This window comes from Theileria equi, assembly GCF_000342415.1.
Source record: "Theileria equi strain WA chromosome 4 map unlocalized gcontig_1105471998858, whole genome shotgun sequence".
Classification (NCBI taxonomy): domain Eukaryota; phylum Apicomplexa; class Aconoidasida; order Piroplasmida; family Theileriidae; genus Theileria; species Theileria equi.
Window position 1 is genome coordinate 102,722 of NW_004668224.1, and position 26,019 is coordinate 128,740.

At 38.6% G+C, this 26,019-nt stretch overlaps 8 protein-coding genes and 1 pseudogene across 8 annotated transcripts; 5 read left to right on the forward strand and 4 right to left on the reverse strand.

Annotated features, from left to right (window-relative positions):
• Nucleotides 1–214: 214 nt before the first annotated feature.
• On the reverse strand, nucleotides 215–2,437 carry BEWA_016900 (annotated as a pseudogene).
• A 1,890-nt stretch (nucleotides 2,438–4,327) lies between these two features.
• BEWA_016910 (vacuolar ATP synthase subunit H, putative) lies at nucleotides 4,328–9,866 on the forward strand (the record flags this gene model as incomplete). The annotated part of the gene is made up of 3 exons (XM_004831407.1): nucleotides 4,328–4,601; nucleotides 4,807–5,061; nucleotides 9,106–9,866. 3 exons carry the CDS (start codon nucleotides 4,328–4,330, stop codon nucleotides 9,864–9,866), a joined length of 1,290 nt encoding a protein of 429 aa, XP_004831464.1.
• Nucleotides 9,867–9,899: 33 nt separating this feature from the next.
• On the reverse strand, nucleotides 9,900–10,970 carry BEWA_016920 (conserved hypothetical protein; the record flags this gene model as incomplete). Its single annotated transcript, XM_004831408.1, has 3 exons — nucleotides 10,417–10,970; nucleotides 10,232–10,358; nucleotides 9,900–10,189 (listed from the first exon to the last, which is right to left on the reverse strand). The coding sequence occupies exons 1-3, from the start codon at nucleotides 10,852–10,854 to the stop codon at nucleotides 9,900–9,902; spliced, it is 855 nt and encodes a 284-aa protein (XP_004831465.1). The 5' UTR covers nucleotides 10,855–10,970.
• An 828-nt stretch (nucleotides 10,971–11,798) lies between these two features.
• On the forward strand, nucleotides 11,799–14,595 carry BEWA_016930 (hypothetical protein; the record flags this gene model as incomplete). Its single annotated transcript, XM_004831409.1, has 2 exons — nucleotides 11,799–11,961; nucleotides 12,077–14,595. 2 exons carry the CDS (start codon nucleotides 11,799–11,801, stop codon nucleotides 14,593–14,595), a joined length of 2,682 nt encoding a protein of 893 aa, XP_004831466.1.
• An 83-nt stretch (nucleotides 14,596–14,678) lies between these two features.
• On the reverse strand, nucleotides 14,679–15,161 carry BEWA_016940 (hypothetical protein; the record flags this gene model as incomplete). Its single annotated transcript, XM_004831410.1, has 1 exon — nucleotides 14,679–15,161. One exon carries the CDS (start codon nucleotides 15,159–15,161, stop codon nucleotides 14,679–14,681), a length of 483 nt encoding a protein of 160 aa, XP_004831467.1.
• Nucleotides 15,162–16,171: 1,010 nt separating this feature from the next.
• Nucleotides 16,172–17,698, reverse strand: BEWA_016950 (signal peptide containing protein; the record flags this gene model as incomplete). The annotated part of the gene is made up of 1 exon (XM_004831411.1): nucleotides 16,172–17,698. The coding sequence occupies one exon, from the start codon at nucleotides 17,696–17,698 to the stop codon at nucleotides 16,172–16,174; it is 1,527 nt and encodes a 508-aa protein (XP_004831468.1).
• A 1,002-nt stretch (nucleotides 17,699–18,700) lies between these two features.
• Nucleotides 18,701–19,510, forward strand: BEWA_016960 (hypothetical protein; the record flags this gene model as incomplete). The annotated part of the gene is made up of 1 exon (XM_004831412.1): nucleotides 18,701–19,510. The coding sequence occupies one exon, from the start codon at nucleotides 18,701–18,703 to the stop codon at nucleotides 19,508–19,510; it is 810 nt and encodes a 269-aa protein (XP_004831469.1).
• A 14-nt stretch (nucleotides 19,511–19,524) lies between these two features.
• BEWA_016970 (hypothetical protein) lies at nucleotides 19,525–20,205 on the forward strand (the record flags this gene model as incomplete). Its single annotated transcript, XM_004831413.1, has 1 exon — nucleotides 19,525–20,205. One exon carries the CDS (start codon nucleotides 19,525–19,527, stop codon nucleotides 20,203–20,205), a length of 681 nt encoding a protein of 226 aa, XP_004831470.1.
• Nucleotides 20,206–21,445: 1,240 nt separating this feature from the next.
• BEWA_016980 (ABC transporter, ATP-binding protein domain containing protein) lies at nucleotides 21,446–26,005 on the forward strand (the record flags this gene model as incomplete). Its single annotated transcript, XM_004831414.1, has 1 exon — nucleotides 21,446–26,005. The coding sequence occupies one exon, from the start codon at nucleotides 21,446–21,448 to the stop codon at nucleotides 26,003–26,005; it is 4,560 nt and encodes a 1,519-aa protein (XP_004831471.1).
• Between the last annotated feature and the right edge of the window lie 14 nt (nucleotides 26,006–26,019).

Below are 26,019 nucleotides of genomic sequence, written 5' to 3' on the forward strand. Positions count from 1 at the left end.
GACATGGAGAACCTGTCGTGAATTGTTCTCCTGTAAAACTATAAATCTTAGTCTATACGATCTTTGGTCTATTTATACATCTGACTACTAAACTAAACGCATGCTTTCTCATATTTTCCAAGTGGGAAAACTTTCTTGATATTTATATGACTCCTCACCCCAGAGAGGATTTCTGAATAGATAAACGTATGATTAGTTACATTTTCAGGCCAGTTTACACAGACATAGTTCCTATCTTGGGGTCAAAGTTATTCTTGTTTATAGATTTCCACTTATCATTCTTTCTCTCGTAGTACTTTGGTTTAGGCTTACTAGAAGAGTCCCGAAGAAGTATGTGCAGGAGAAATGGATCACCATCATTGAAGTAAACTGCAGCAAAGGCAACCCTTTTCTTACTGCCTACCTTTTTAAGTACCTCTTCTTGACCATACTTCACAGAGGTTGTGACACGGTTAGCCTTTGGAACAAAGAGCATCATTGGAAATGCAGAACTTGTCATGCTTACCACTTGTAAATTATCATCATCTTTCTGTGAACTCAGGTCCAACTCAAAGTTTACAGGGTTTTCAGATGTTCTAAGACCAGCAAAATCTTTCTTAGTATCTCTACATTCCTCCCATCCATTCCCTCCTTTTACGTAATATCGTTCTTCCATACCGCCCCCATTTATCTTGAGTACATGCAAAAGCGAGGAATTCCCTCCCTTAAGGTACAATATTCCAAGTGCACAGGCGTCACCATATCCACCAGATCCCCAAACAATTCTATTTCCATCTGTAATCCTTTTCAAGCAAGTTCCAGTTGGTGGAATGAGCAGCTTTGCCGGTATGTCACCAACTGATGAATCCACAGTTTTACATCCTGAGTCAGGTGATGACAAGCTGTGAGCCAGATACTTATATGACACCTGTCTGTTCTCCATCTTTTGTAGCAGATCAAGATATTCAGCCCTATCCAAAGTATACGGTAAATTTCCTTCGTTAATACAGTAGTATTCAGTTGTACTTGCCAGATCTACAACAGCAAAATAGACTAGGGAAAGACTAGAACTATATCTAGATATGCAAGCATAATAGATTCGTTTGTTTTCATCCTTATTAGGCTCATATAGGACCCTAGTTCCACAAGTAAGTTTTTTTGCGTGATGTCCTGAGTTTGGAACAAACAGAACCATAGGCATTCCCAATGCACTAGTTTTAAAAACATTATATTGATCAGTATTAACTTCGCTTTGAAGGTCCAATGTGAAGTCATTGTTAGACCTAGGATCCAATGCAAGCTTTTTAACTTCCGCATTGTAGTCAGAAACATCGTTCCATTTGCTGCCATCCTTTTGAAATGCTTTTTCTGAAAGCTTAGAGTTAGATTCGTTAGTCAAGTGGACCATAACTGGGCCATTATCTTTAGAATGTATCTTTAGAAGAACACACTTTTCATCAGTTTTGTTTTTGGCCTGCCATATACTGGTAGAACCGCACTTTACCTCCTTTAATCCCCAAAATGGTGAGCACAAAACAGTTTCAACACCATCTATTCTGCATTTCAAGGTCTTACATATAAATTCATCAGGTTTTTCTACATCTACAACATCCACAGGTTTCTTTTTTGCAGCATCTACACGATTCTTTTTAGCCTTTTTATCTTCAGTTTCACCTTGCTTAAGTGGCCTCATTTCCTCATGCTTACTCTTAAAACCCTTGTCATCTGTGCTACTCCATTTATCCTTGCTCTTTTCAAAGTATTTGTGGGTCTCTTTACCAGACCCAACTATACGAAGATGTAAGATACAGGAACTATTCTTTACGGAATATCCGCGAGCATGTAAGAGTTTTTCGCCTGGACCTGCTTCCCAAACAACATTTGAACCGTCCATTACGGAAACAACACTCGTGTACCCATTAGGATGGTACATAATGTGTGACAATTCACCATCCTCTGTCTTGTCTACAAGCACCTTTTCTAGATTTGCATTGGCTAGGTCAAGTTTATAGTCTTTAGCTGCATCAGCCTTCATTGCGTCAAGTTTTTCTTTAAGCTGATCCGTACTGAGGGAAGTGGACTTACCACCCTTGCTCTCAAAATGTTTCGAGGTAGTCTCATGATCAGACTTTACGTCAACAGTAACTAGCTTTGATGAACCTCTAGAGTATGAAGCAACGTGCAAAGACTTTTCACCTCCGGAAGCTGTCCATACAGAAAGTTTACCATCAGTTACTGAGGATATATGATTCCCGCTCTTTGGAGTATATTCACAATGTTTTATTCCACTGTCATCCTTACTAACAAAGCCTATATTGCTATTATCTTTCTTTGATAAGTCTAGCGTGCAGGGAATGGTTTGTATCCCCGCTTTATCCTGGGAGTTTGGAGTTTTATTATCTCCACAACTACATGCTCTCAAGAAATAGAAGAGGTATATTATTGCAATATGTTTCATTCTCACTGGATAAGAATGAACGCAACTACGAGAAAAGTCAAGGAAGGAAAGAATCCATTCCCAGACTATATCTGGGGTAGAGAGCTAAATACTCCTGAAACCGCTCTCCTCAGTAAGAAAATTGGCAATGTGTGTACTGTTCGGTGATGTTTTCCAGTTAGAAACTAGAAATATTTGTGAGTTTCCCACTACTGCATCTATTATTCCCTGGTCCTGGAGGTCAGATTAATTTGTTCGTTGGAACCACAATTATCTTCGCTTCAGTTGCATACCCTTAGGATAGAGCCTATTCAACAGATACAACGGTGTGAATGTTTTAAAGTTATCTTTTGTGGTAGTGTGCAATAGAATCGTTGCAATGGATGGCATGCTCTAGCGGGATTCCTTTTCACTTTGATCCGTCCATGTCTCATCTTTTCACGAATGTGTTAAGTTGTTACTAAAATTCATACCGCTTCTTGTACTGAGTTTAGCATTTTATCCGAATCATGCCCATAGTGGGTCTCTGGAGGCTCTATAAACTTGGGATTAATCAAGTGCCTAAACCGTTCAGCAGATGCACTATTTGTTCCACTTTAAGGCCATTAAATTTCTTGGGGAAATCACTGAGACTCTTCTGTTTATTACCACTCTTTCCAACCTGTTTTAGTGAACCACTATATGTAAATGCTAGCTCAAGAAGTTCTACGTCTCCTTCTTGTGAATAATAAGGTAACGGCATTGGTTAATCTACCAAACATCCCGAAGTTCCTTGTTATCATCCCATATCTCTTTGTAAAGGTACCCTGGTTTAGGATAGATTTGTCTAGTGGTAACACCCAGTAGTTCCACCTCAAAGGCACTGCATTCGTCAGTACTATTGGTTGATGAAAGGTCAAGTTCAAAGTTTGAGATCCATTCTGCAGTAGAAACTAGACTCTTAATCGTGGCATCTTTGTCATTACAAGATACCCATTTACCATTCTGGAGTTCAAGATAGTACTCCTTAGGAGCACTAGATGAAGTAGTTACTAAAAGAACTAACTCTACTCTACCGTCCTTGTTGAGATAAACTCTGGCATGGCCAAATGTCTCTCCAGATGAAGGAGTCCAGATCTCTTCAGTACCACTTACGAGCTTTGTACAGAAATGCCCTCTTGTGGAACCACTGTCACATTAGCAGAAAAGGTATAGTCAAAGGACTTGCACCGCTCTTTGGACTGAGATATCAATCGTTCCAAGAGGAGAATGTTCTTTGAAGGGTTCCACAGTTGCTCCTAGCATTCTATTCCATCCCTGTCCCCCTTATACTCAAAAGGCTGCCACACTCTTGGTAAGATCATTCTGCTCATATGATAGGAATTTGTCTGCCCAAATGTTGCATTAGTATGCGTAGGCTCACTGCATTCACCAATTTCATCCTACGACCCCAGTCGTGAGCAACTCCCCTATCCTTTGGGATTCTCAGATTCTATGCAGTTGCACCATTACCTGACTATCCATACAGAGAATTGTGATGAGGATATGCCCTTTGTATGTGAAATTTAGGCTACACATTGCAATTTGTCCTCCGTTATAGTTCCGCTGTTCCTTGCTCCTGTATAGACCTCCTATGGCTTATAGTTGTCCACTTATAATCGCTAATTGTAGTTACCAGTCACATTAATGGCAACTGCCAGAGATATTCCACAAGGACGGGGAAAATTCCTCCCTACACACCCTTCTAGGTACCCCTCATGTTTATGGGCTCTTTCCGGTCTCTAGTCGCCAATCCTCCGTCCAGAGACGCCTTTAGCTCTTATAGACCAGATATATTCACCATTTGGAGTGCCATTGTGGCTGGAGATCTGGAAACTCGCGAGCTCCCTTTGGTCGCCGTCACCACGGCACCATACGATCAGTGTGTAAAAAATGGAGCCGGAGGCCCTGAACAAGTTGATGCTAAAGGGCAAGATAAGTTACGACTTTGTAACTCCAGACTATGAGGAATGGATAAACTCGGGCGCCCTGGATTTGCAGTCGGTTGAGATCCTAAAGCACTTTATGACGCTCAATACCATCCAAAAGTGCGAATTTATCAAAAATGACGATTTCATCTCTAAAATATTCCTAAACGCAACCTATGCCAGCGGCCCCGGGCTACTCAGGAGCTTCTCACTCGAACATCTGTGCGATGTCTGCCGAGGTTTGTTTTTCTAGCATTCATGGCGATGATGGAGGCCTATTGTCACTCTAATGGCATAAGAGGTTCTGGCGCCACGCCGAGTGTGTGCCATGATACTCTCCGAGGGGATCTCTTTGTTCATTAGAGCGATTCTTTGAGGAGCTATGCTACTCCTGGAATGACGCTTCATTATCCATCACGTACATTCATTCATACCAACCTTTAGTGGACAATTCGATATATACAATTCTGCTCGATATTTTGCACGACAGAGATGTCTTTGAGATTTACTACGATATTGCGACACACGAGCATGACAAGAGGATCGTGGAAAAGACACTGTTTCTGCTCTCTGGGTTTATAGCATACGGAGGATCTAGATTTACAGATGAACAGACGCAGTCACTTGTTAAAGTTATTAATAAAGTCTCCATTGATAGCTCCGCCAAGCTATACGCAATCGCAAATATTTTGGAACTAGGTAAGTACAACGATAATGCCTAAACAGTAGACACCCTGACGGTGAGCTACTTGTGAGGGAGTCTATCTCTACTGTATGCTCCCTTTGGTCACATTGAGACTCTCATGGATCTCAGAGCTTTGAAGGAACATACTCTCTGAACATGGAGGATGATACTAGACTAGTGAGAAGAGGATATATGTGGGTCTAAGGACTTGCTCCGATAACTCTAGTAATTATGATGGATGAAGTAACCATAGATCTCTCACAAAACAAAAATGCAACTAATCAAGGGGGTACTAGTTATTATGGATATACTACTGGTACTGGTAAGCTCATTACTGTCACAAGATATGAAGACCCTCCTGGCTTCTGCAAGTACAAACATGAAGATAGTGCTTCTACTGGAAAGACAGCATTCATACTAAAGGAAGTTAAAGGTGATTGTGGCAATTCTACTAACGGAATTCCTATGAACATTAGTGTCTTATCAGTTTCTTCTTATTACTGGAAGCATGAGAATGGTACTAATAGCACACCTACTACAGCTCTCATGGTTGAAGTGATAGAGAGAGGTGGAGCCAAGACATACTATGGAAAGAGTAATAGTGGAAAAGATTGGACTGGTCCACTTCATAACACTTCCGTACCTCCACTCATCAATGGCGATATTGAAAGGACACTTGACGACCTAGTCTGCGAACATCACAACGCAGTAACCATGAATCTATCACATAATACATCCTCTTCTAGAGCTAGCAGTACAGAACCTTATTGTTGCCGTTGTCATGGTATTAAGGATAGTATTGATCAGCGGAAGATCACTGTTAAGCAAAAGAATGTTTTTTGTAAACATCGTAAAAAAGCCAATTATTACGAACACTATATTTCTGGTAATTATCAAGTTGCAAAGATTAAATACTATCTCAAAGATACTGATACTAATACTCATAGTAATAGAAGACGTATAAAGCCCGATGATCTTTCCTTTCCCATGGATGGTGTCAAAGCAGTTTATGCATTTTACTGCGGAGGAAATCCAGTTCTCATCTATGTGAAAGGGGATGGAAATAATGGAACAAATAGTTGGTACAAGAAGCCAACTAGTAATGGTAATACATATGAACCGTGGGAAAAAGTAGGTCTCAAAGGCATAACACCTGAGAACTCTGGAAATCTTGGCTGTAGAGAATGGAATGAACTCATAAATTATCTTAGAGATTGTGGCTTGAAAGAATGTCCTAAAGAGACTGTTAAACAAGAAAGAGGAACAGCAGGACGTGCTGAAGGTAGTTCTGAAGAACAAGTATCCAAAGAAGAAACTGGGGGAGAGGAAGAAGACTCATCTCTAAAAGATGCTCCTGGTCCCCCTGGACCTAAAGGAGAAGCTGGTGATGATGGATATGATGGAGTAGGTTCTACTGTAACTTCTCAACATACCTTTTCACCTGATCTAGCTACTAATACTCAAGTTGAAGGCTCTGGAGCTGCTTTTCAAGAAAACCCTGAACTTCCTAAATCTCCTACTCCTCAACCTGTTATTGGTCTTGCTCCTCCTATTGGTATAGCATTAGTTGCCTCTTCTGTTTTTGGAGGATCCGGGTTAACTGGTTTCTTGGGATATAAGGGTTATAGCCTATATAAAAACTTTAAAGGAGATCCTTGGGTTAGACAGATCTGAGACTCTATGGAGATACTCTAGATACTAGCATGGTTACTGAGTGGTTGGCCTAATGGAATACTACTATGAATGGATGATTAGAAGATAGTAAGAATGTACCATATTGAGTAGGTATTGATCCATCTGTGAACTTTTGTTCCCTAGTCAACATTCATCCATACTGCCCATTCTGCTCACACCAGTTGAGACATTAATGGAGTACTATTATGGAAGGATAATTGGAAGATAGTATGAGTAAGGATGGAGGAATAAATAAATGGTAACATGGAATGTACATGTAAATATTAGTAAAGATACTATTGATGGTAAAAATGGAGTTTATAAGAGTTGGGGAACGTATAAATATAAGGGTTCCTGTGGGTGTACTATCACCCTCAGGAAAGAAGAGGAACCAAAGGTTTATGTTGATTCAAACAAAGATGAAGAGAAAAGGAAACTGGAAAATTATAAAATTTATTACCACGTAATTCCAGACAATTGGGAGGGGTGGTCCATCTATTACCAGCTCCAAAAGGTTGAGCACAATGGTGCCGTACAAACTGGATTTGAGGAAAGGGGTAATCTTAAATATCATAGGAAGGTGTGTGTAGTATACTGGCTACGTGATGAGTACAATTCATTTCCACTACTCATTGGTCTTGGTGATGATAGATTCAACTATTTTAAACGAAACGAAAAAACTACTAACGGATGGGAAGATACAAAGATTGCATATCCAGCTTATCTACCAGAATATCAGAGAGTATTAGGTGAACTCAATAATGAACTCAAAAGTGTTGTGATAGTTAACCTCAATGCCGATAAAGATAACAAGTACTGTGGTCATCCTTCCGTTAAAAAAGGAGAATCCCCTCCAAAAGATTGTGAAGAGCAGTCTAAATTTCATACTGTACAGGTGACATGTTCGGATTATAACAAAGGCTTTGATAAATATACTCATGCATTTGGCCAAGGCCACTCCATGAGAGTTCTCTCAGCTTTATATGCTAACAAAGCATATTCATTTAATATAAAGGATATTAACACACAATATAAGAATGTTAATGTATACTACTCTTCAACTGATCGTGGCAGAAATAATCCATTGATCATAGAACTAGTGCCTCTTAATGGGACAAAAGAGTATTACACATTTGACAAGAAATTATCCAGGAACCGCTCTATCAATGAAAACAATATCCTCAAGTATTTAGATGAACAAAACTGCATTAAAAACAATATTGTTGTAGCGGATCTATCCAATAGAGGTAGATATTGCTGTGGAATGAATGGGCATAATAATGTTCAAGTTGAACAGCACAGTAAAAATGTGCCCAATGGATATACTTCATATCTACACCTTCAAACCAAAGGTGAAGCTAACTTTAGTTTTAACGTTAAAAGATTAAAGAGCAACCTGAAAGATGTTACATGGCCTGGAAGTTCTATAAACAAAATAAAAAGTGTACATGCTTACTTCTGTAAAAGTGATGATCAGAATAAGCCATTATTACTATATGTGAATAAAGGATCAGGAAGTGCATGGTTCAAGAGGACTTCTGGAGAGAGCAATGTCTGGACAGGAGATGGTCTGAATTCCCTGCAAAGACAGACACCAAGTTCTCATAATATAAATAAAACTATTGAAGAGATACTCCACAACATTTGCAAGGAACTGGAAATTGTTGGATGTAAACATGCCCCTGAAGAAGCTGCTAATAAAGTTGAAGAATCTACTCCTGCAGCTTCTTCAGGTGATTCTAGTGGTACTTCTGGATCTGCCAGTAGCGGTGTTGGTCAATCATCTCTTGCACAAGGATCCTCTCCAAGTACAAGTTCTAGTGGCAGTTCTGGAGGTGGTAGTAGTAGTAGTGAAGGAGGATCTGGATCTCAAGAACAAGGTATTGGACCTGAAGGAGGTGCTGTTGGTGCTGGGGGATCAGGCTCTGGTAGTTCTAGTGGTACTCCAAGTGGTATTCAATCTAGCGGAGGTGCTCCATCTATAATTGGAGTTGATGGAGGACCTTCTGCTACAGAACAAAATGCTGAAAATTTCATACAGAAAGCAACTAAATTCATAACGTCACAAGATGGTATAATTACTGCGTCAGTTACCCCTGGCATAGGTGGTGTCATCGGTGTTACTATATGGAAATGGCCTTCTATAATGTCATTTATAATCACTCGTCTGTAATGTACTACAGGAAGAATACTCTTCCATCTGCCAATAGGCATAACTGAGACCAAGAGACTACTCTCTTGTTGGTATATTTTAAGAAACCATGGAATCTCGGAGAAACGATCTCAAACTTCTAGATACCCAGCTGCCACTCCTACTGACATAATATACCCCTACAATATATACATGCATAAATCTGGCAATTCATTAAAACACTATCATACAGATAAATATCGCAAACTGATCGAGAACGGAACTGTTGCGAATTTACTCAAGAGTAGCTTGGATAAAGAGGCTAATCCAAACGCTCAATACAAAGCTGTATATTGTATATGGTTGATTTCAAGAAGTGAGGAATACGTAGAGTTACTCTACAAAATTGGTATTGTGCATGCACTATGTGCCCTTTTCAGTTCAACAAAGGTCGAAAAGGTCGTAAGGGTCTGTTTACTTTTGTTCAAGAACTTGTTTCAAAGCTGGAATTGTATAGAAGTTATGTTTGATATGAACATTGCCCAAACTCTCACCTTGCTAGAGTATGACAAATGGCGTGATGAAGAACTTTACGATACCATTCACAAACTTCACGCCCAACTTGAAGCGAAAACTTCCAAACTGAGCAATTTCGAGAGATACTGTTCTGAACTAAATACGGGAACCCTTAGATGGTCTGTTCTTCACTCTGAAAAATTTTGGGCAGCCCACTTTGAAAAGTTTGAGCAAGACGAATTCTCAAACATTACAAAGCTTGTGGATCTTTTGTACAAGTCAACGGATCCAACCACAATTTCAATTGCGTGCTTCGATCTTGGTGAATTTGCACGCTTGTATCATAATGGAAAAAAGATTTGCAAAAAGCTCAAGGTGAAGGACAAGGTCATGGAGCTAATTGGAAATAAAGACAGAGAAGTTGCAAGAGAAGCAATGCTCTGCGCACAAAAATTAATGGTACAACACTGGCAACAAGTTAGTGCCATACAGACATAGTCTAGTAATTTATTATTCTATTCAAAAGGTATTCTATGTCTTGAAAGCGGGTCTTCCCTTTTTAACGCGATGTCTCCTATGCAAAAACTGGTGGTTTCTGTAGAGGGAGAATTTTAAAAAGTCTATCGCGTTGGTATACGCTGTTTGAAACCCAAACTCTGTCGTACTAAAAAACTTGTACTTGCGAACTCCGGCGTCGTTGTATCTCACAACCCATGAACTCGTCTTTGCATCAAAAAACACGCCACGAACTCCACTCAAATTACAGTCCGGTTGTAGCTTTAAATCGTAGTTGATAATATTTGATTCCAACGGCTTTGCGTCTACATTTAATGTTCACAAGTGCAGAGAGGACTGGGACTTACCTTGTAGACGAACTGGACGTTTGAGGAGTCTGTTGTAGTATTCTTCAGCCATTTGTCTCGCAAAGCTCAGAGCCTTGGACCTTGCAATCTCAAACTTACTTCCAACGGCACTGAAACCTCTAAAAACCTGCAATATTAATGTTGCCATGAGAACAAGATGGAAACCCATGGACAGAGAGACAAACCTGAACGCCCTGTTTGTAGTAGAAAACCATAAAACGCTTAAGAATAGGATCGTATATCACGTTACCCCTGGAATTTTGTATCAGACGTATTCTAACTGCTCTGGCACCTTTTGGATAAAAGATATCCATTCTTCTTCCTACTGCCGTCTGAATCCTCCTGGGTTCGTGCTTGTATTTCCACCTCTTAAGGCCCTTTTGACGCCCAGCGAAGCCGCATCGTTGTTCAAATGACCAGTTTCTCTCCAAATTTTGCAAATTTATGGCAAGTTTCTGGTCATGTCCGCAACTTTTGATAAATCCGTGTGTATTCCCAAAAATATTGCTGCGATAGTGAAACCGTGACTCGTAAGTACGAGATATAAACGATTTCTGCGATAAAACAAAATTTCTAGGGGCCAGAACCCTTTTCTCTAGCCCAAAGAAGAGATTTCTGAACATTAACACATACTAGAGAAGCAAAACGAGAGGATTCTGTGGATAAAGTAAATGGAGTGTAATTATTAAATGTGTATGGTCAAAATTGCGCAAATGTGAGTCCAAAAGTATTTACCATCTGACCCTGGGCCAAGTTCTTCCTCTCGCCGGTGGGTGGGAAAAGAAGAGTTTCTTTCTCACATTCTCCGGCAACCTCTGGCTTATTTGTGGCTGTAATTATCTTTAGAGTGTATAGGGGATACATGTGTCTCTCTGTTTGGGCTTTAACTGCCCATCTAGTCTACTTGTCTGGGTCTCTTTTTTCGAATCCCAGGCCATTTACAGCGGTTTCTGGTTCAAATATCCCAGTTTTTTGGCGCCAACAGGATGTTTTATAGAGTAAAAGTTTGTGTTTATGCGTCAAAAGCTCCTTATTTGGTCCAATGAACAAATACAAGTAGACTGAGTGTGTAGTAGACTACATGAGTTTACAGATAATTCGTGTCAATTATGCATGCAACATAGATGCACATAAGTTACAAGTAATAATCGTACCATATTGTGGGCTTTGGTGAGTTTGAAAGGTAAAATAGGGGACAAAATGGAAAGGATGCCTTCTGGCAACATCAGGAAAAAGCAATAAGTAAGCGGGGTAAAACACTCAAATCTTGGTAAACATAAAGACTGCATCGCTATAATGTCATATTCGATTAGATGCCCCGTATATGAGCTCAAATTAGCCCATAAAGACAACCGCCCTAGAAAACCTATGCCTCGCGGAAAGCTAGCTATTAGCAGAGAAATAGAAATTTTACAGCCATAGGATATACCTAACAAGCCTTACAATATGCACACAAGCTATTAACTAGTTTAGATCGTTCGTATTCACTAGACTCTTAGTAAAAGATCAAACGCATAAAATCAGAAAGTTAGACAGTTGCAGAATAAATTCTCTTGTAATAAAAATGATGGGACCAAAGACAATCATCTCAGCTTTGATTTTGCTTTTTGTGCTCGGGAACTGTACAAAAGACAAGGAACAAATACCCAACTCTGTTCCTGAAACTTTGTCGGACGAAGATGACTATAGAATGTCAAAGTGTCCACCAATGCCAGTACCAGAAATTAGAGGTTTGTTTTATTCACTTTTATCTTTATGACAAGCACATTCACTACCCCAAACATGAATGGGAAATCTCTTTACATAGTGCATGCAGTTTACGCCGTTATACACACAAACTTATAGTTGAGGTTATAAAGAGCAAAATACCAGTTTTGACTCGAAGGGATGACAAATATACTGCGGATGCGCAAATAAAGTATCACAGTGATATCATGGATCGCTGTAGAAAGGCTGTGAAATACTTTAGGGAGTTGAAGGATAAAATAAACCAAGCACTGCCAAAATTCGAGACTATAAGACGCTCAATAATAGATATTAGGATAACTAACTCTGGATCACATCCATTTTTTCAGGAATATAGAAGAAAATCTAAGAAGATCATTAATGCCATAAATGAGGAAATAAAATATTTGAACAGAACCATAAACGTAAAAAGGGAACTTTTGCGCTATATAAACAATAATATCCAGGGTTACAGCATTAGGACTATCAAGAAGTTGAATAAAATGGCGAAGAGGACAATGAATGAGATTAAACAGAAAAGTGCAATGTTTGGCGGCTTGGAAGATATTGAAAGGAAAAAAATCTACATGGTTGCCGGAGAATGGGTTAGAATATCGTTTTTATGGATTGCAGATCTTAAAGAAATAATAGGAAACAAGTACAAAATTGTGGAACGGTACGAATCCATCGGACGATTCTCACAGATTATAGACGAATATTTAGATGCAATAGAGAAAATTTTGAGAACTAAAAACTTAAATGCTCTTTTGGATGGGACTCAAATGACTCAAAACGTTCAAGAGGTCGTAGCAATCTATGATGACCTCGACAGAATTTCTCCCTCCGAATCCGACACTGCTCTTTCTGAAATCACTGAGCTCGATTTTGACTATAGCAGCGACTCTTCCGTTACTCAAATGTCTATTGAAACTGATTATGATGGAGATAATGGTAAAGAAGTTCTGGAGATTAGTTCTCCTGCAAGAACCTCCAGCCCATCCACAAAGTCTCGTACTCCATCTCCCAATCTTCCTGAAGCTATAGAACAACAAGAGTTAGAAACAGAGGTTGAAGATTCTGCATGTATAAATTTGCCAGAGTTAATGTATCACATGGGAGAAAAGGCAGAATCTCATCAAGCTGAGGAAGATACTCCGTTGCATAGAGAACTTTCGAGGGAGGGGTCCCAAGAGCTAGAGGATTTTACTGATAAAAAATTTGAAACGGATGAATTCTCGATAATTAGACGATTGAATGGGGACATGGAGATTAAGCTCTACCGGGAAATCGAGGATCCGGACTTTTCTCATATTGACGATAATGAAATTAGCAGATTGTTCAAGAATTTCGTGGTTACACAGGAAATTCTAGATTGCAATATTCTCTCTCTTTCAGGGAAACACTCACCAGTTTGTGATGAAGAAGGATTACGTCATGGCAAAGACATTGATGCATCGCTTTTTGCAATGCATGTAGAAAATGAAAAGTTGAAGATGCTTATAAATAAGGAGAAAATGAGGAAAATTGAACTATACATTAGGGAAATTGAATCTAAAAAGAGCATCTTGCTATCATTCATGAGTGCAACTCCCGGAATTATGCGTACTCTTGGACAGGAATATGTACAGGATCTGCAAGAAGCTTTAAATAAAAAACTTCATGAAATACTGTGTTTCTGTAGAGATATAAACTGGTTCTTTGAAAAGTGTACGGTAAGATTTGAGAAGATAAACCTTTACTTCTCCAAAAAAAACTACAACATGGTAAGGACTTTGATGGTAATTCCGGTGATTTCATTGCCATTTTCAAAGAAACCAATTTATTTTGAAGCTATTGGAGCAACGTCACGCATTAAATTGCTCAAGCTGTACGAGAAGATTGTGGATTATCAAAAGAAGGTTTCCATGATATTTTTGCTGTTTGATGCCAGTGTACTCTTCAAAAGGGCCCAGCTGAATACTGCAAGAAAAGGAGATGTATGTAAATTTGTAAAAAAAGTTGTAGAATCCTTATCAAATAGGAATTCAGTAAGTGGCTTATTGGACTCATTTGTCGATCATTACAAGACGTTAGAAAGGGATGCAATTATCCTCTACGCAGCTTCAAATTTCTTTGACCGAAAAATGTTAAAATCAATCGTTGAAAACTGTACAGAAGATCTTATTAATGGGATGATTGAATTTTTAAGCAACCGTGAAGCATTCAAGAATGCTTACAAAACAGGGAACAAGTTTGAAGATGAAAAACCAGAGCATACTGGACAAACCATATCTTCTGTGGAACCGAATGCATGCAAAAAAATAGGTGGTGATAATTTGGAGACTGGAAGCGTTGATAAAAGAACGACTTCACCACACAATGCACAGGTAACACATATACCAACTTATACAAGGCAAAAGGTTAAAACATCCCCGGAACCGAGCGATAAAGTAGAACCCATAAGGTGCAAAGAGAAGGAAACATCAAAGGAACAAAATGCAATGACAAGAACCTTGATACGGGAATCTAGATATCCATCAGGTGAACACAAGACAAGTAGAAAAAGTCAAGGTGCAATACCAAAGCGTCCACTCTTTAAACAAGAACCTGTAGACGATAAAGAACTTGATTATCTAGCGGATTCTAGAATGAAAAGGTAAAATTGATAATTTATCCTCCATATATTACAAAAATTTCTTAACTGTTATCATTATTTCATGCTCTAAATTCACAAAAATTTGCCTCAATTGAGCCATTTCTGACTTCCAATGTCATATTCCACCCTATCCTCTTTAACAAAAAGAAGTACATTGGTAACCCCAAACCACCTGTGAAGCGTCCTTATGATAAACCCATCGTTAACTAGCGTTTCTATAACTATAAACTCTCTTGAATCTCCATCTGAGGAGACAAATACTTCCTTGCAAATCACCCCTTCCACTCTATCATCGATAGTGGATCCTGCGTACCTTACCAGTCCTATAGAAACGTTCTCCCTGAACAAATTAGAAATAAAATAATGTTCTAAATTCGTTACAGGATCGTAAAATCTGTCAATAAAACCTGACATTTCTGGAACAATAGCAAAATCAAGTTCCACATACTCCCTCTTTATAGTCCGAAATTGATCATGTTTAACCTTTATCAACTCTATAATCTTGCACCTTCTAATATCTTTAGCAGGTTCATATACTGTAGAAATCTGTAGGTAGATTGTATTGTCCATTCTACGGGTGTATGTTACATTCCGATAGCAAATTGTGCTATCGTCATTAAGTATTATTTCCTTCTCATCTTTCACAATACCTATTTTATGCGAATTGTAGATACAAGATTCTATTTTATAAGAGTATAATACGTTTATGGAATTGTGTCTGCATCTTTTTATTCCCCTTATGAGGGGATCCGAAATGTCAAATGCTATAGGAGTCTTGTTTAAAGCATAACTAGGGACGAAAAATTTTGTAAAATGGTTTAATAAGACTAAAATTATCCGATAAATCTTCATTGTTAATATGAGATGATAAAGCTTCGAGTAGCTAATTTTTGCGAACAGCAACAAGTAATGAGTTCCTGTACAGCTAGCAAATATACAACTGCTTCCCTGCATAAAAATGAAAGTTTACGAATCTATCAGCCATTTTAAGGTCACATAACCTAAATATTGGATTAAATTTTCAAGTGCGATGGAATGAAAAGGAAAGGACCTTTTGGTCATTGTCATTATTCATTCACGATTTATCGTCCAAAAAAATACAAAAATCTATAAAAAAAAAGGTCTATGTCTATTTATCTATTATTTAACTTGTTTTTATTTCATGAATATTGTTATATTCTTCGAAAAATGGCGTAGTAGTGATACAGCCAATAGTTGCAAAGAGAGGAATATTTATGGATAAATATCGCCATTCCATCTCTTGATATTTTATTTGATACAAAATAAAAATTTTTTAAGGAAAGAAATAAGTTAAATCTAATTTTCTCATTTATAACGTTTCTAATTTTATGCCATGCAGCGTGTGAATTTTGTATGCGAAACTGGCAATTTACTCAAAATATGTATTATTTTAAAATCTCAAATTTGCACGCAGTGATACATTTTTACATGATGATAAAATAGACAGTTCATCTAATCTCCAATATTTAGAGTTTTCATGTAAAAAAAATGTAACAAATTTAAATGCTCTACTTTGTAATCACGCTCCCGCATACTCGTTGCAATACCAAACAGCTCATTTACATGTGCAATAGGGAAATTAGAATGATAAAAACCGACTTTACGTCACAGGATAGCATTCCATCATTTTCTGTCCTCGAATCGCTCTCATTGGCCATTTTATCATCTGCATCATTACCCTTGCATTCATCATCAAATTTTAATTCTCTACTTACCTTTACAACGTCTATAGAACTCTCTTTACTAGGAGAATGACAATCTTGCGGCTCATTAGCATCACTTGATTTTTGTATACATGAACCAAAATTTAGCTCAGAGTCCACACTATCTACACCTTCCTTGCATGATTCGTCATAGTCTCCATTTATAGTCCCCTTAGCAGCTTCTTCTGAGTAAAATTTTATAAAATTAAAGTAGTGTTCGACCAATTGCGCAGCAGACGTGATTTTTGAAGAGTCCAAGAGCAATTCAGACATTGTCTCTCCAATTGCTTCTAGGGTCAAAATAGAATTTTTGAACGCTTCAATGCATAGTTTTTGTATTTTGCCGCTAATAATTTGGCTTTCAGAGAATCTAGAAAGTTGAGGTAAGCAATTATTGATATCTTCATTAAATTTTTCAAGGTCTTCTTCAGCCGATAAAATATGTGGCAAAACATTCTTCCCGGAAATCTCCACTTGGTTATTTTTATGCACCAACTTTCCATATGCCTCTTGTATTATCGCTGTTTTGTACTGTCTAGGCATGTGCTCAATGAAGGAACGAGATTCCTTGAAAATCGCTCTAGACTTCTCGAGATATTCCATTACATCTGTCTTTATCATCTTGATAACAATCAATTTTCTTATCAAAAGCCTGCGTATGGTTCCAGACATTGTAATGAGTTCTTTCTTGGAACAGGACGGAAGAGCATGTGAACCTAGAAACATATCAAAAATGTAATCTTCATCAGTGAGTCCTTTTGAACCTCTGGAAAGGGGACCAAAACTACCATTTGCCTCTTCTCCCGGCATTTCTAGTCCAAGTTCCATGGTTAAACCTGCAAAACTTCTAAACTCTGTAAACAACACTTCATACACTTCCAACTTTGTCAGTATATCCTTGTGAGCTTCTATCATTATAGTTGTTTCATTCTCCTTCTCTTCACTGATAAAATCATTTATATCACTCTTTAACATTTCTTTGAGCTCAAACAATAAGGCACAACCTTCGTTGTAAATTGTAAAGGTTTCGGTATAAATGCTTTCTTTTTCAGACAAAAGGTTGCGTTCAAAGAGTATCATTTCGTTAATTTCCTCTTTAAACGATCTCTTTGAAGACAGATCAAATTCTTGGATCCATTCAATGAGAACTCTTGTCATTTCTGCCAATATGTTCCCTTTTTTAAATTCGTTTTCTACCGCCTTTGAATAATGTCCAAGCTCCTTACAAACTTCTGTGAGTCTGTCTTTTGCCATTTTCCCGCTCTTATGTTCCCCTTTTGACAAATTTTTAGATCCTTTATCCTCTTCGTCGTTTGTTGCTATTGCATAATTGGTAAATGCAAGAATTATTAGAGTTGTAAAGAAAAATGCGATTGCTTTCATTTTGCAAAGTCTTTGGAATATACTGCAGTATAAATTAAATCTTAGACAATTATTCAGTTATTAACTGCATTTAAATGTGTCTGGAGTCATTTTATGTTCCAGCGTGTGGTGGTATAGGTTATGTCCTGGAGTGCATGCAGCTGCAGTCGCTGGCTTTATATTTATATCTAGTTGGTATATTTATAGAAATTTAAGCATTTAATAACTATGTTAGTATATTAACCCAACCACATGACAATTGTAGTGGGCATGAACTGTTGTTGTAAAGTGAAGACTCCTCCCTTCAGTTCCTTTACCTTTCCATTTCTATTCCGATACAATGTTAAACTCATGGTATTTAAAAAACCATCAACTGGCCTCATATTCCTAGTGACTTAAACCAGTCTTTAAAGATTCCACAAATGGTATCCAGGGGAATTGTAGGAGCTCCAAATACATCCCACCAATTGCTCCGTTCACATAGAATTGGACACTTATAATTTCCAACTATGTGAATGCACCATTAACAATACATTCATATATACTAGAGGATTGTAGTTTCTATTCAGGAAAATTTAGGAGTAAAATACGGCAGTTTTAGGAATGCGTGCCTGTTCATGCTAATTAAACGTGAAAGGCAGATACAACGGAAATTGTTGTAGATTATAAACTAGCGTTTTTTGTAATACATTGCACTGTTAAAAGTCAGAACATGAGACCATATAACCTCTTTAAATAGCTTTAGACAAAATCCCCTCAGTGTCTTGCTGAAAGCATTGCACATTCCGTCAACTTAGTAGATACATCATCCACGGTACTGCAAAGCTCCAAAACATTAGATAGGCTAGGGAACAGTTGTGGTGAGAATCATCAAATTTGTATTTCGTTGAATTTTGTGACATCCTGCATGCAAAAACCCCCATGTCTTTTTGGACAACATTACACATCCTCCAACTTTAGGACTCATAAACTGTGAATAAACTTATAGACGCTTAATGCTTATAGCATAAATAGAAGTAAAATATGGTAACTGGAACAACAACAAAAACTTCCGTGGTTGTAGATATCGGGAAAACCGAGAATACTGGGCAGTACAAATATGGAAACACCCAGCATAAAATCACACTTCACAAAATTGATCATCAGCCTGATAAAGGTTACAAAAAATATGTCCATACGCTTACTGGTGATTGCGTTGTTGGAACTATAAGGTACGGTAATAAGGACCAAAATGGATTTGATCTGAAAGACCAAAACTGCATAGAAGTTACTGTCTACTATTTGGAGCATGACAGAAACAACGCCTTTCCATTTATAGTTGGTATTACAAAGGATAAAACTAGCTATGAATATTTTACTAAGGATCATTCCGCAGACTCAACCAATTGGGGAAAGACAGATATTACTAGCGATGATGCCCTCAAAAATAAACTTTCAGAAATAAATAAAGCTACACATTTAGTACTTTTAAATGTAGATGCGGAAACTAGAAGTACATACTACTCTAATGGAACAAAAACATCTCCATTTACACATCCAAATATTGAAATAAAAGTTTCAGAACCCAAATGTGTTCAGACTGTTTACAAAAAGTTCGATCATACTCCAACTGGTGGATCTATTCGGATACTGAACACTGTTGGTAAAGGTTCCAGTCTTTATCCGTTAATTTCAAGCGATTTATATACTTGCTATACTAGTGCTCACTTCTATACTTGGAGTGGAGATAAGGAGAATAACAAGATCCTTCTTGAGCTAAAGTCTACTGGTTCAATGTACTTCAAATTTGAGGGGGGAAATGGTTATACTACGGTGGAAGCCAATCAAACATAAATATTGCACTTGACATGCAGAACTGCATGCGTAATAAGGCCCATATAATCAACATTATGCAAATTGATAATTATTACCAGTGCTCCTCCTGCAACAGACCCAAGATCATTCTACACTCCACTGATGAAAATGGTTATAAAAAGTTTACTCATGCAGTAAGTGATTCAGATTGTATTGGTAAATTAGTAGCAGGAAGTAGTACACAGGAAGGAATAGATTCTACCAAGGATGTTAGAGCTGTCACAGTATTTCATTATCCTCCTGAAAACCCAAACCCTACCTTAATTTATATTCCTTCCGGAGGCAAAAAGTGGTATCAGAAGAAACCTAATGAGAAGAATAAATGGGAAGTAGTTTCTGAAGGTACCCCTGAAGATGATGGTCGCAAAGATGAAATATTAGCCCTCCTCCAAAAGATAAGGCCTAATGCAGTACATAATGAAACTACTTCACATGCCCATGAAGAAGGCCCGGGAAATACAGGATCAGAGACAGACACAGTTAAAACTCAATCCTCCACTCCTACCACCTCTATTTCTCAAAATACTTCGTCTTCTACTGTTAGCATAATAGTTGGGGCAGTACTGGGAGTCATTCTCGCAGCTATTGTCATTCGTGAGGGTATCATGCTACGCAGGAACCCAGAAAAAAGCGTCACAACGAGACTAATGAATAGATTCCACAGGCTAAAATAACTCCTGTATATAAGATTATCCAAATGTTTTGTTAATATATCTGTATATCTCTGTAAACACAAAATGCAGTGGTCTTCCAAGGAATCAAACCATAGCACACAATAACATCTATACATTTAACCCTTTTAGTTTTCATGTTCTTCCATGGATAAGTTAGTCTATAGTTGAGTATTCAAAGTAGATTCTATTTACTCTCGCAGTTTGGTCTCTTTGCCAGGCGATATCGCAAGTCGGGATAATTATCACCACTTACTCCCATTATTTTCTCAGCCAGGGGAATTTTCTTCTCAGACCTACTACTTTTCTGTTCACAACATTCAGTCAGTATAATAAATGGATGAGGATGTTGTAGGATCCATGAAATGAGGAATTAGGCAGGAGACACCTTACACATTTTAGGCAGTAGCCGGAAGAAGGACTTTAGCGCCACAGAGACTAAGATTTACAAACGTGGCGTATAAAAGTGTCACTGGAAGAGATTTCAGAGTATTAGGACATTCCTGTGGAGGTACTAGCCACCGCTCTTCTTCTTGGCTTCTCAAGACCTGAAGAGACACCCCTCTTCTGCATCCAACTGGAGGGCAAGTAGACTGTTGACCTATAGCACATCAAGCAAGGGTCATATAGGAGCATGTACTACCGCCTATTGCTGGAGGAATAACGATTAGACATCCAGGAGTCCATGGAATACTAAAGCTACATTGAGGGTTGATGGTATGTAAGAGTCTTCTTAGGGACTATATATAAGCCGTATGACTAGTGGAGAAGCCTATGTATATCGAGACGTTCATCATGCTAGACACATAAGTTAGGTCTTTCAACTACTTCATTGACATTTATGAGAACAAAAGACTGAGAAAGTAGCAACTCTTAGACATGATATTAATATTCATCATACTAGACACAGAGCTGTATTCACTACCATATTTGCACATTCCCATAGTGTAATTGAGAATCTTAAATAGTGCCACAAAACTTTTGAGTCTGCTTGGTTTCTGGAGATGCCCATGGGAATGATTCACATGTAGGGATAGTGACCAATCACCCAAGTATCGGCGCCATATTCCAGTATATCCGTAAGATAATTTTGTTTTAACCGTAAGGGTTGTTCACATCCGAATTACCCCTTTAACCTCTTGAAGGAGGAGGAAGAAGCTTCCCTATTACAAATCCCTTAGGGACACATTGATCTGATAACACCCCAAATTGCAATGTATCTTTGTGGAATCTAGTAATCACAATGGAGGAAGAACGTGTTACTCTGGAGAATAAATACCACTTTTGGGAGAGTGAGGTGGAGCTGGCAAGGAAAAAGACCCTTGCTCCAGACGGAAAGAAGTTTCGCTACTTTGATGACAAGGGCGTCTTCAACTTTGTCTTTATGCTATGGATGTACAGGTGGGTTAAAGAAACGGCAGAAAGGTATCTAGATCCTTATATGCTTCACCCTCTCCCCTTGGCTGACCAGATTCTTATATGGCAGCCTATTCTTTCTAAACACATTAGTGATGGTATCGCAAGCCTGGAAGTATATGAATCTTTAAGTGAAGATGAGAAGAAGAAAGTCAAGCAACCTGTAAGATACATTCTGTTAAGGGCTCTAATTTTGACTTTTTGGAAGAGGCTGCTTGTTATTCTAGTTGGTGTGGTAGTGGTTAATGCTATTGGTATGAGTGTAGCAGTGTTCCTGCACAAATTACTAGAGTTACTCTATAGAAGGGACTTTAATTTTGTAGCGCTGTTGTCTCTTACCATCTCTATCGTCTTAATTGAGTTAATAAAGGAGCTTGGTATGGATCATATCAATTACTATTTGCAAAGACTTTCCATTATAATGGACTCTTCTATCCGTATTACAATATTCCAACATGGACTCTGTTATAGAAGGAGTCTGTTTGGGCATCTCTCTGACAATCCTGACGCTTGCAAGAGCATCATTCACAGTTGCTCTGGAGAGGATAAATGCACAGACAATCCACTCTTGTGCCCAGCAAGGCGTTACAAGAACAATGAAGTAACCCCCAAAATGTATGCCCTGATTCTAAATGACTCACACTTTCTTCCGTTTTTCATTGAGGCTATTCCTGGGTTTATTGATTTCTTGACATCACTTACCTATGGAATCATCTTAATGAGTAGTCAGTTTAATGTTAAAGCACTCACTATCCTCATAATTTCACTCTCTCTAGTTGTTTGCATGTTCATTGTTGAGATCTTGAATGGTTTCATGTTAAGGTGGTATCTCGGAATCAGAGACCATAGAATTTCTAAATCAAGCGAGGTAATCTCTGGGCTGCACTTGATTGAAGCCATGGCTCTTGATGATATCGGTCACGATATTATCACTGAAACCAGGAATGACGAACTTAAAATTGTCTTTGTTCGCTTCTTCTTGTCCCTAGTAAACAAGGTTCTCACGACGTCGATCATGTGCATCAATATCATTGTTCTCGTAAATGATTTTGTCGGACAAGCCAGAGAAGCCACTGATATCAAGATCATCAATCCTTCGGGGCTATTGGCATCCGTATTTGTTATTATGAAGATCATTGGCCCGCTCTACATGGTTCCCATGTACCTGAGACTCATGCTATTCGGGATCAATGCATTCAAAAGAATTGAATTGTTCTTGAGAACTTGTTCACCAAACTTTTACATTCCTGATAACAAGTTTACTGGGGATATTCCTCTGCCAGATGGACTGCCTGATAAGAACAAGACACTGCCAAAAGGCCTAGTTGTGATGTTCAAGCAGGCCTCCTTTGCTTGGGTCAACAGTAGAAAGGATCTTCTTGACAATACTGGTACTACTTGTCTTAGGAACCTTGACTTTGTCCTCAATACTGGTGACCTTGCCATCATTACTGGTGCTCAAGGTTCTGGTAAGAGTAACTTTATCAAGGCTATCCTTGGTGACATGACTCTTGTTGAAGGATCAATGGCTGCACTGCCTCTATCTACCAACATGCCAATATTCTATGCCTCTCAGGATGTCTGGCTACAAAAGGGTACCATTAAGTCTAACATTACCTTTGGTCACAGATTTGATGAGGATATCTACAACACAGTTCTGAAGGCTATTGAACTTGAACATGACATTTCCACTTGGGAAGGAGGTGACCTGCGTAAGATCTCTGAACATGGTTATTCCCTCAGTGGAGGTCAGAGAGTAAGAGTTGGACTTGCTCGTGCCATTTATGCCTATCTCATCTTTAGCGAGGCTAATAGAGAGAACGGATCTGACCATTCCCTCCTTGTAGTCCTTGATGACTGTTTCACTAGCTTGGATCCATTCGTGGCGAAGACAATCTTCAAGAATCTCTTTAATGTTAATGATGGACTATTGGCCAAGGACGATGTTGCTACTATTGTCACGATTTCCAAGCGTATATTAGATGCTTGTGTATCAGCTGAGTCATCGGAGTCATTCCCGGATGCTCCAATATATTTTCTGGAGAACAAGGGTCTTGTGCATGAGAACAAACTCAAGTCTTTGATAGAGCATGAAGTTGGTCATCTTGAGCCTCCGAAGCCTTCTTTTGATAGAGTAAAGCTTCCGCCTGTATCACGTGATATTCTTAGAAGGTGTAGTTCTGATGATTTTACCAAACTTGGACGAATGAGGTTGACAAAATCTAGATATGCCAACTCTCCAACAGTTCAGATGTTATATGATAGGATCAACTTTAAACGTGGAAAGAACAAGAACTTCAGAGCTGTTGATGTTTACATCCGTGCGGCTGGTTGGCCCATTATGCTCTTCTTTATACTTACATTCACCTTCTCAAGTTTGGACAGCACAAAGTTCATCATCACTTCCGGAGTATCTGACTCAATTGCTGGATATTTGCAAAATAATGAAGAGACAGGGGTATCACTAGAGGACGTTAGGGAATATTCCTATAGATCCCTGAGATGGATAATTATTCTATCAGTTTCTGTCATGATTGGAGCTTTCTTCCGTGTAGTTGCTATGACATCTGCTTCTGTTAACGTTTCAAGGAGAATCCACGAGTATTGTATCGACTCTGTTTTTACCAACAATTCTGCAGTTCTAAAGATCAAAAAGTCATTGAGCAGTGTACAAACATTCTTGTACATAGATATTCTTGCCATTGACGGCTTCTTGAGTTACTACCTTCACGACGTTTTTGTACTTTCCATTGAAATGACTGTCCAGATGTTGACGCTATTCTTCATGATGCCATGGTCCACTCCAATCGCTATATTACTTGGGTTTATAATCCTGAGGTCTGTAGTATATTTCTATGTAAAGTCCTGCAAGAATGTAGGATTTTCACGCTTGGAGGCTTACAATCAAATTGATTCTATCATAGAATCCGCAATCTCTGGCTCGTACGTATACCGTAGTTTTAAGAGTGAATGGAAATTGGTTCACATGACGATTGAGCACGTGGATTATAACGTCAGGGGTACATACATGAACAATTCCGCTATGTTTTGGACTTGCATTACCTCTAGGTGTTTTCTTGCACCATTGGCTCTGTTTATTCTCGTATTCCCTCTTGTTAGATCAAGATATTTTGGAATAAACGTACAGATTGGTTATTATGCTATGGCATACTCATTGTTCTTAAATATTAACAACAGTCTCTCGAACCTTCTTCAGATATCATATTATCTTCAACTGTGTAAACTTCCCATGAGAAGGTTCAAGAACTTTGTCCCTCCAAATACTCCACTAAAATTTGACAAAAAGAGGAACATCCACCAAACCAACGTCATTGTTAATCGTTCTGCGTCAAGTGGAGATGATAAGATAGCAGATGATAATATAAAAGAGACCCTTCGTAGAAGGCGACGTAGTGAGCATGCTGATAGAAGAGCTGCTAGATGTACTAGTCTCAAGATGCTCTTTTTCAACCACCATGTTAATATACTTGACATTTCCAAGTATGCAGTTCCAGGTCAAGTCAGAGTACAGCTAAAGGATGTTAATGTCTACATTACCTCCTGCAAGGATGGAACGCGATTCCCTATTTTAAAGAATGTTACCTGTTCTGCTAATACATCTGATATTATTGGAGTCATTGGCAGAACTGGAGCAGGAAAGTCTACCCTATTGTCAGTACTTCAGAATCTGGCAGAGCATAGGGAAGGTTCTGTTTTGCTTGATGGCTGCGACTTGAATGATATGCCAAAGAATGTGACTAGACAGATCATTGGAGTACTACCTCAACTGCCATTTGTATTCAGGGGGTGGACTGTTCGCAGATTCATTGACCCTAGAATGTTATTTGATGACGCTGACATTGAAGCAGCCTTGGAGATTTGTGGTTTACTCACGTTTGTCGAGAATCTCCCGGGTGGCAAGGGCCTTGACACAGTCATTATACCTGACCATTACCACAAGGATCTACCAAGGCATTTAAAGAGAGCTTATTATGGACCTACCCTGAAACCGCACGACTCGCCTTCCGCAGACAGTGTCAACGTTGACTATGGATCGGTACTTTCAAACTCACAGCTACGTATGTTATCAGTAGCAAGACTGGTGCTTTATAGAGAATTTTACAAGATACTCTTGGTTGATGAACCTCCAGAGGATGAGGTCGGAACATTCAAGACGGTTGATATTCCCATTTATGAAATTATAAGGGCACACTTTCAACATTGTACAACATTTATTGCAGCACACGACGCAGGTGTTTTGCGTTTGTGCACCTCAGTCTGGGTTTTTCACAAAGGTTCTCTCATTAGGACCTGCAAGACTGAGGATATCGTAGATACTGGGTCACTCTCCAAGATTATAGAGGACTGTATTTTAGGACAAAATTAATGCAGTAAATGTTT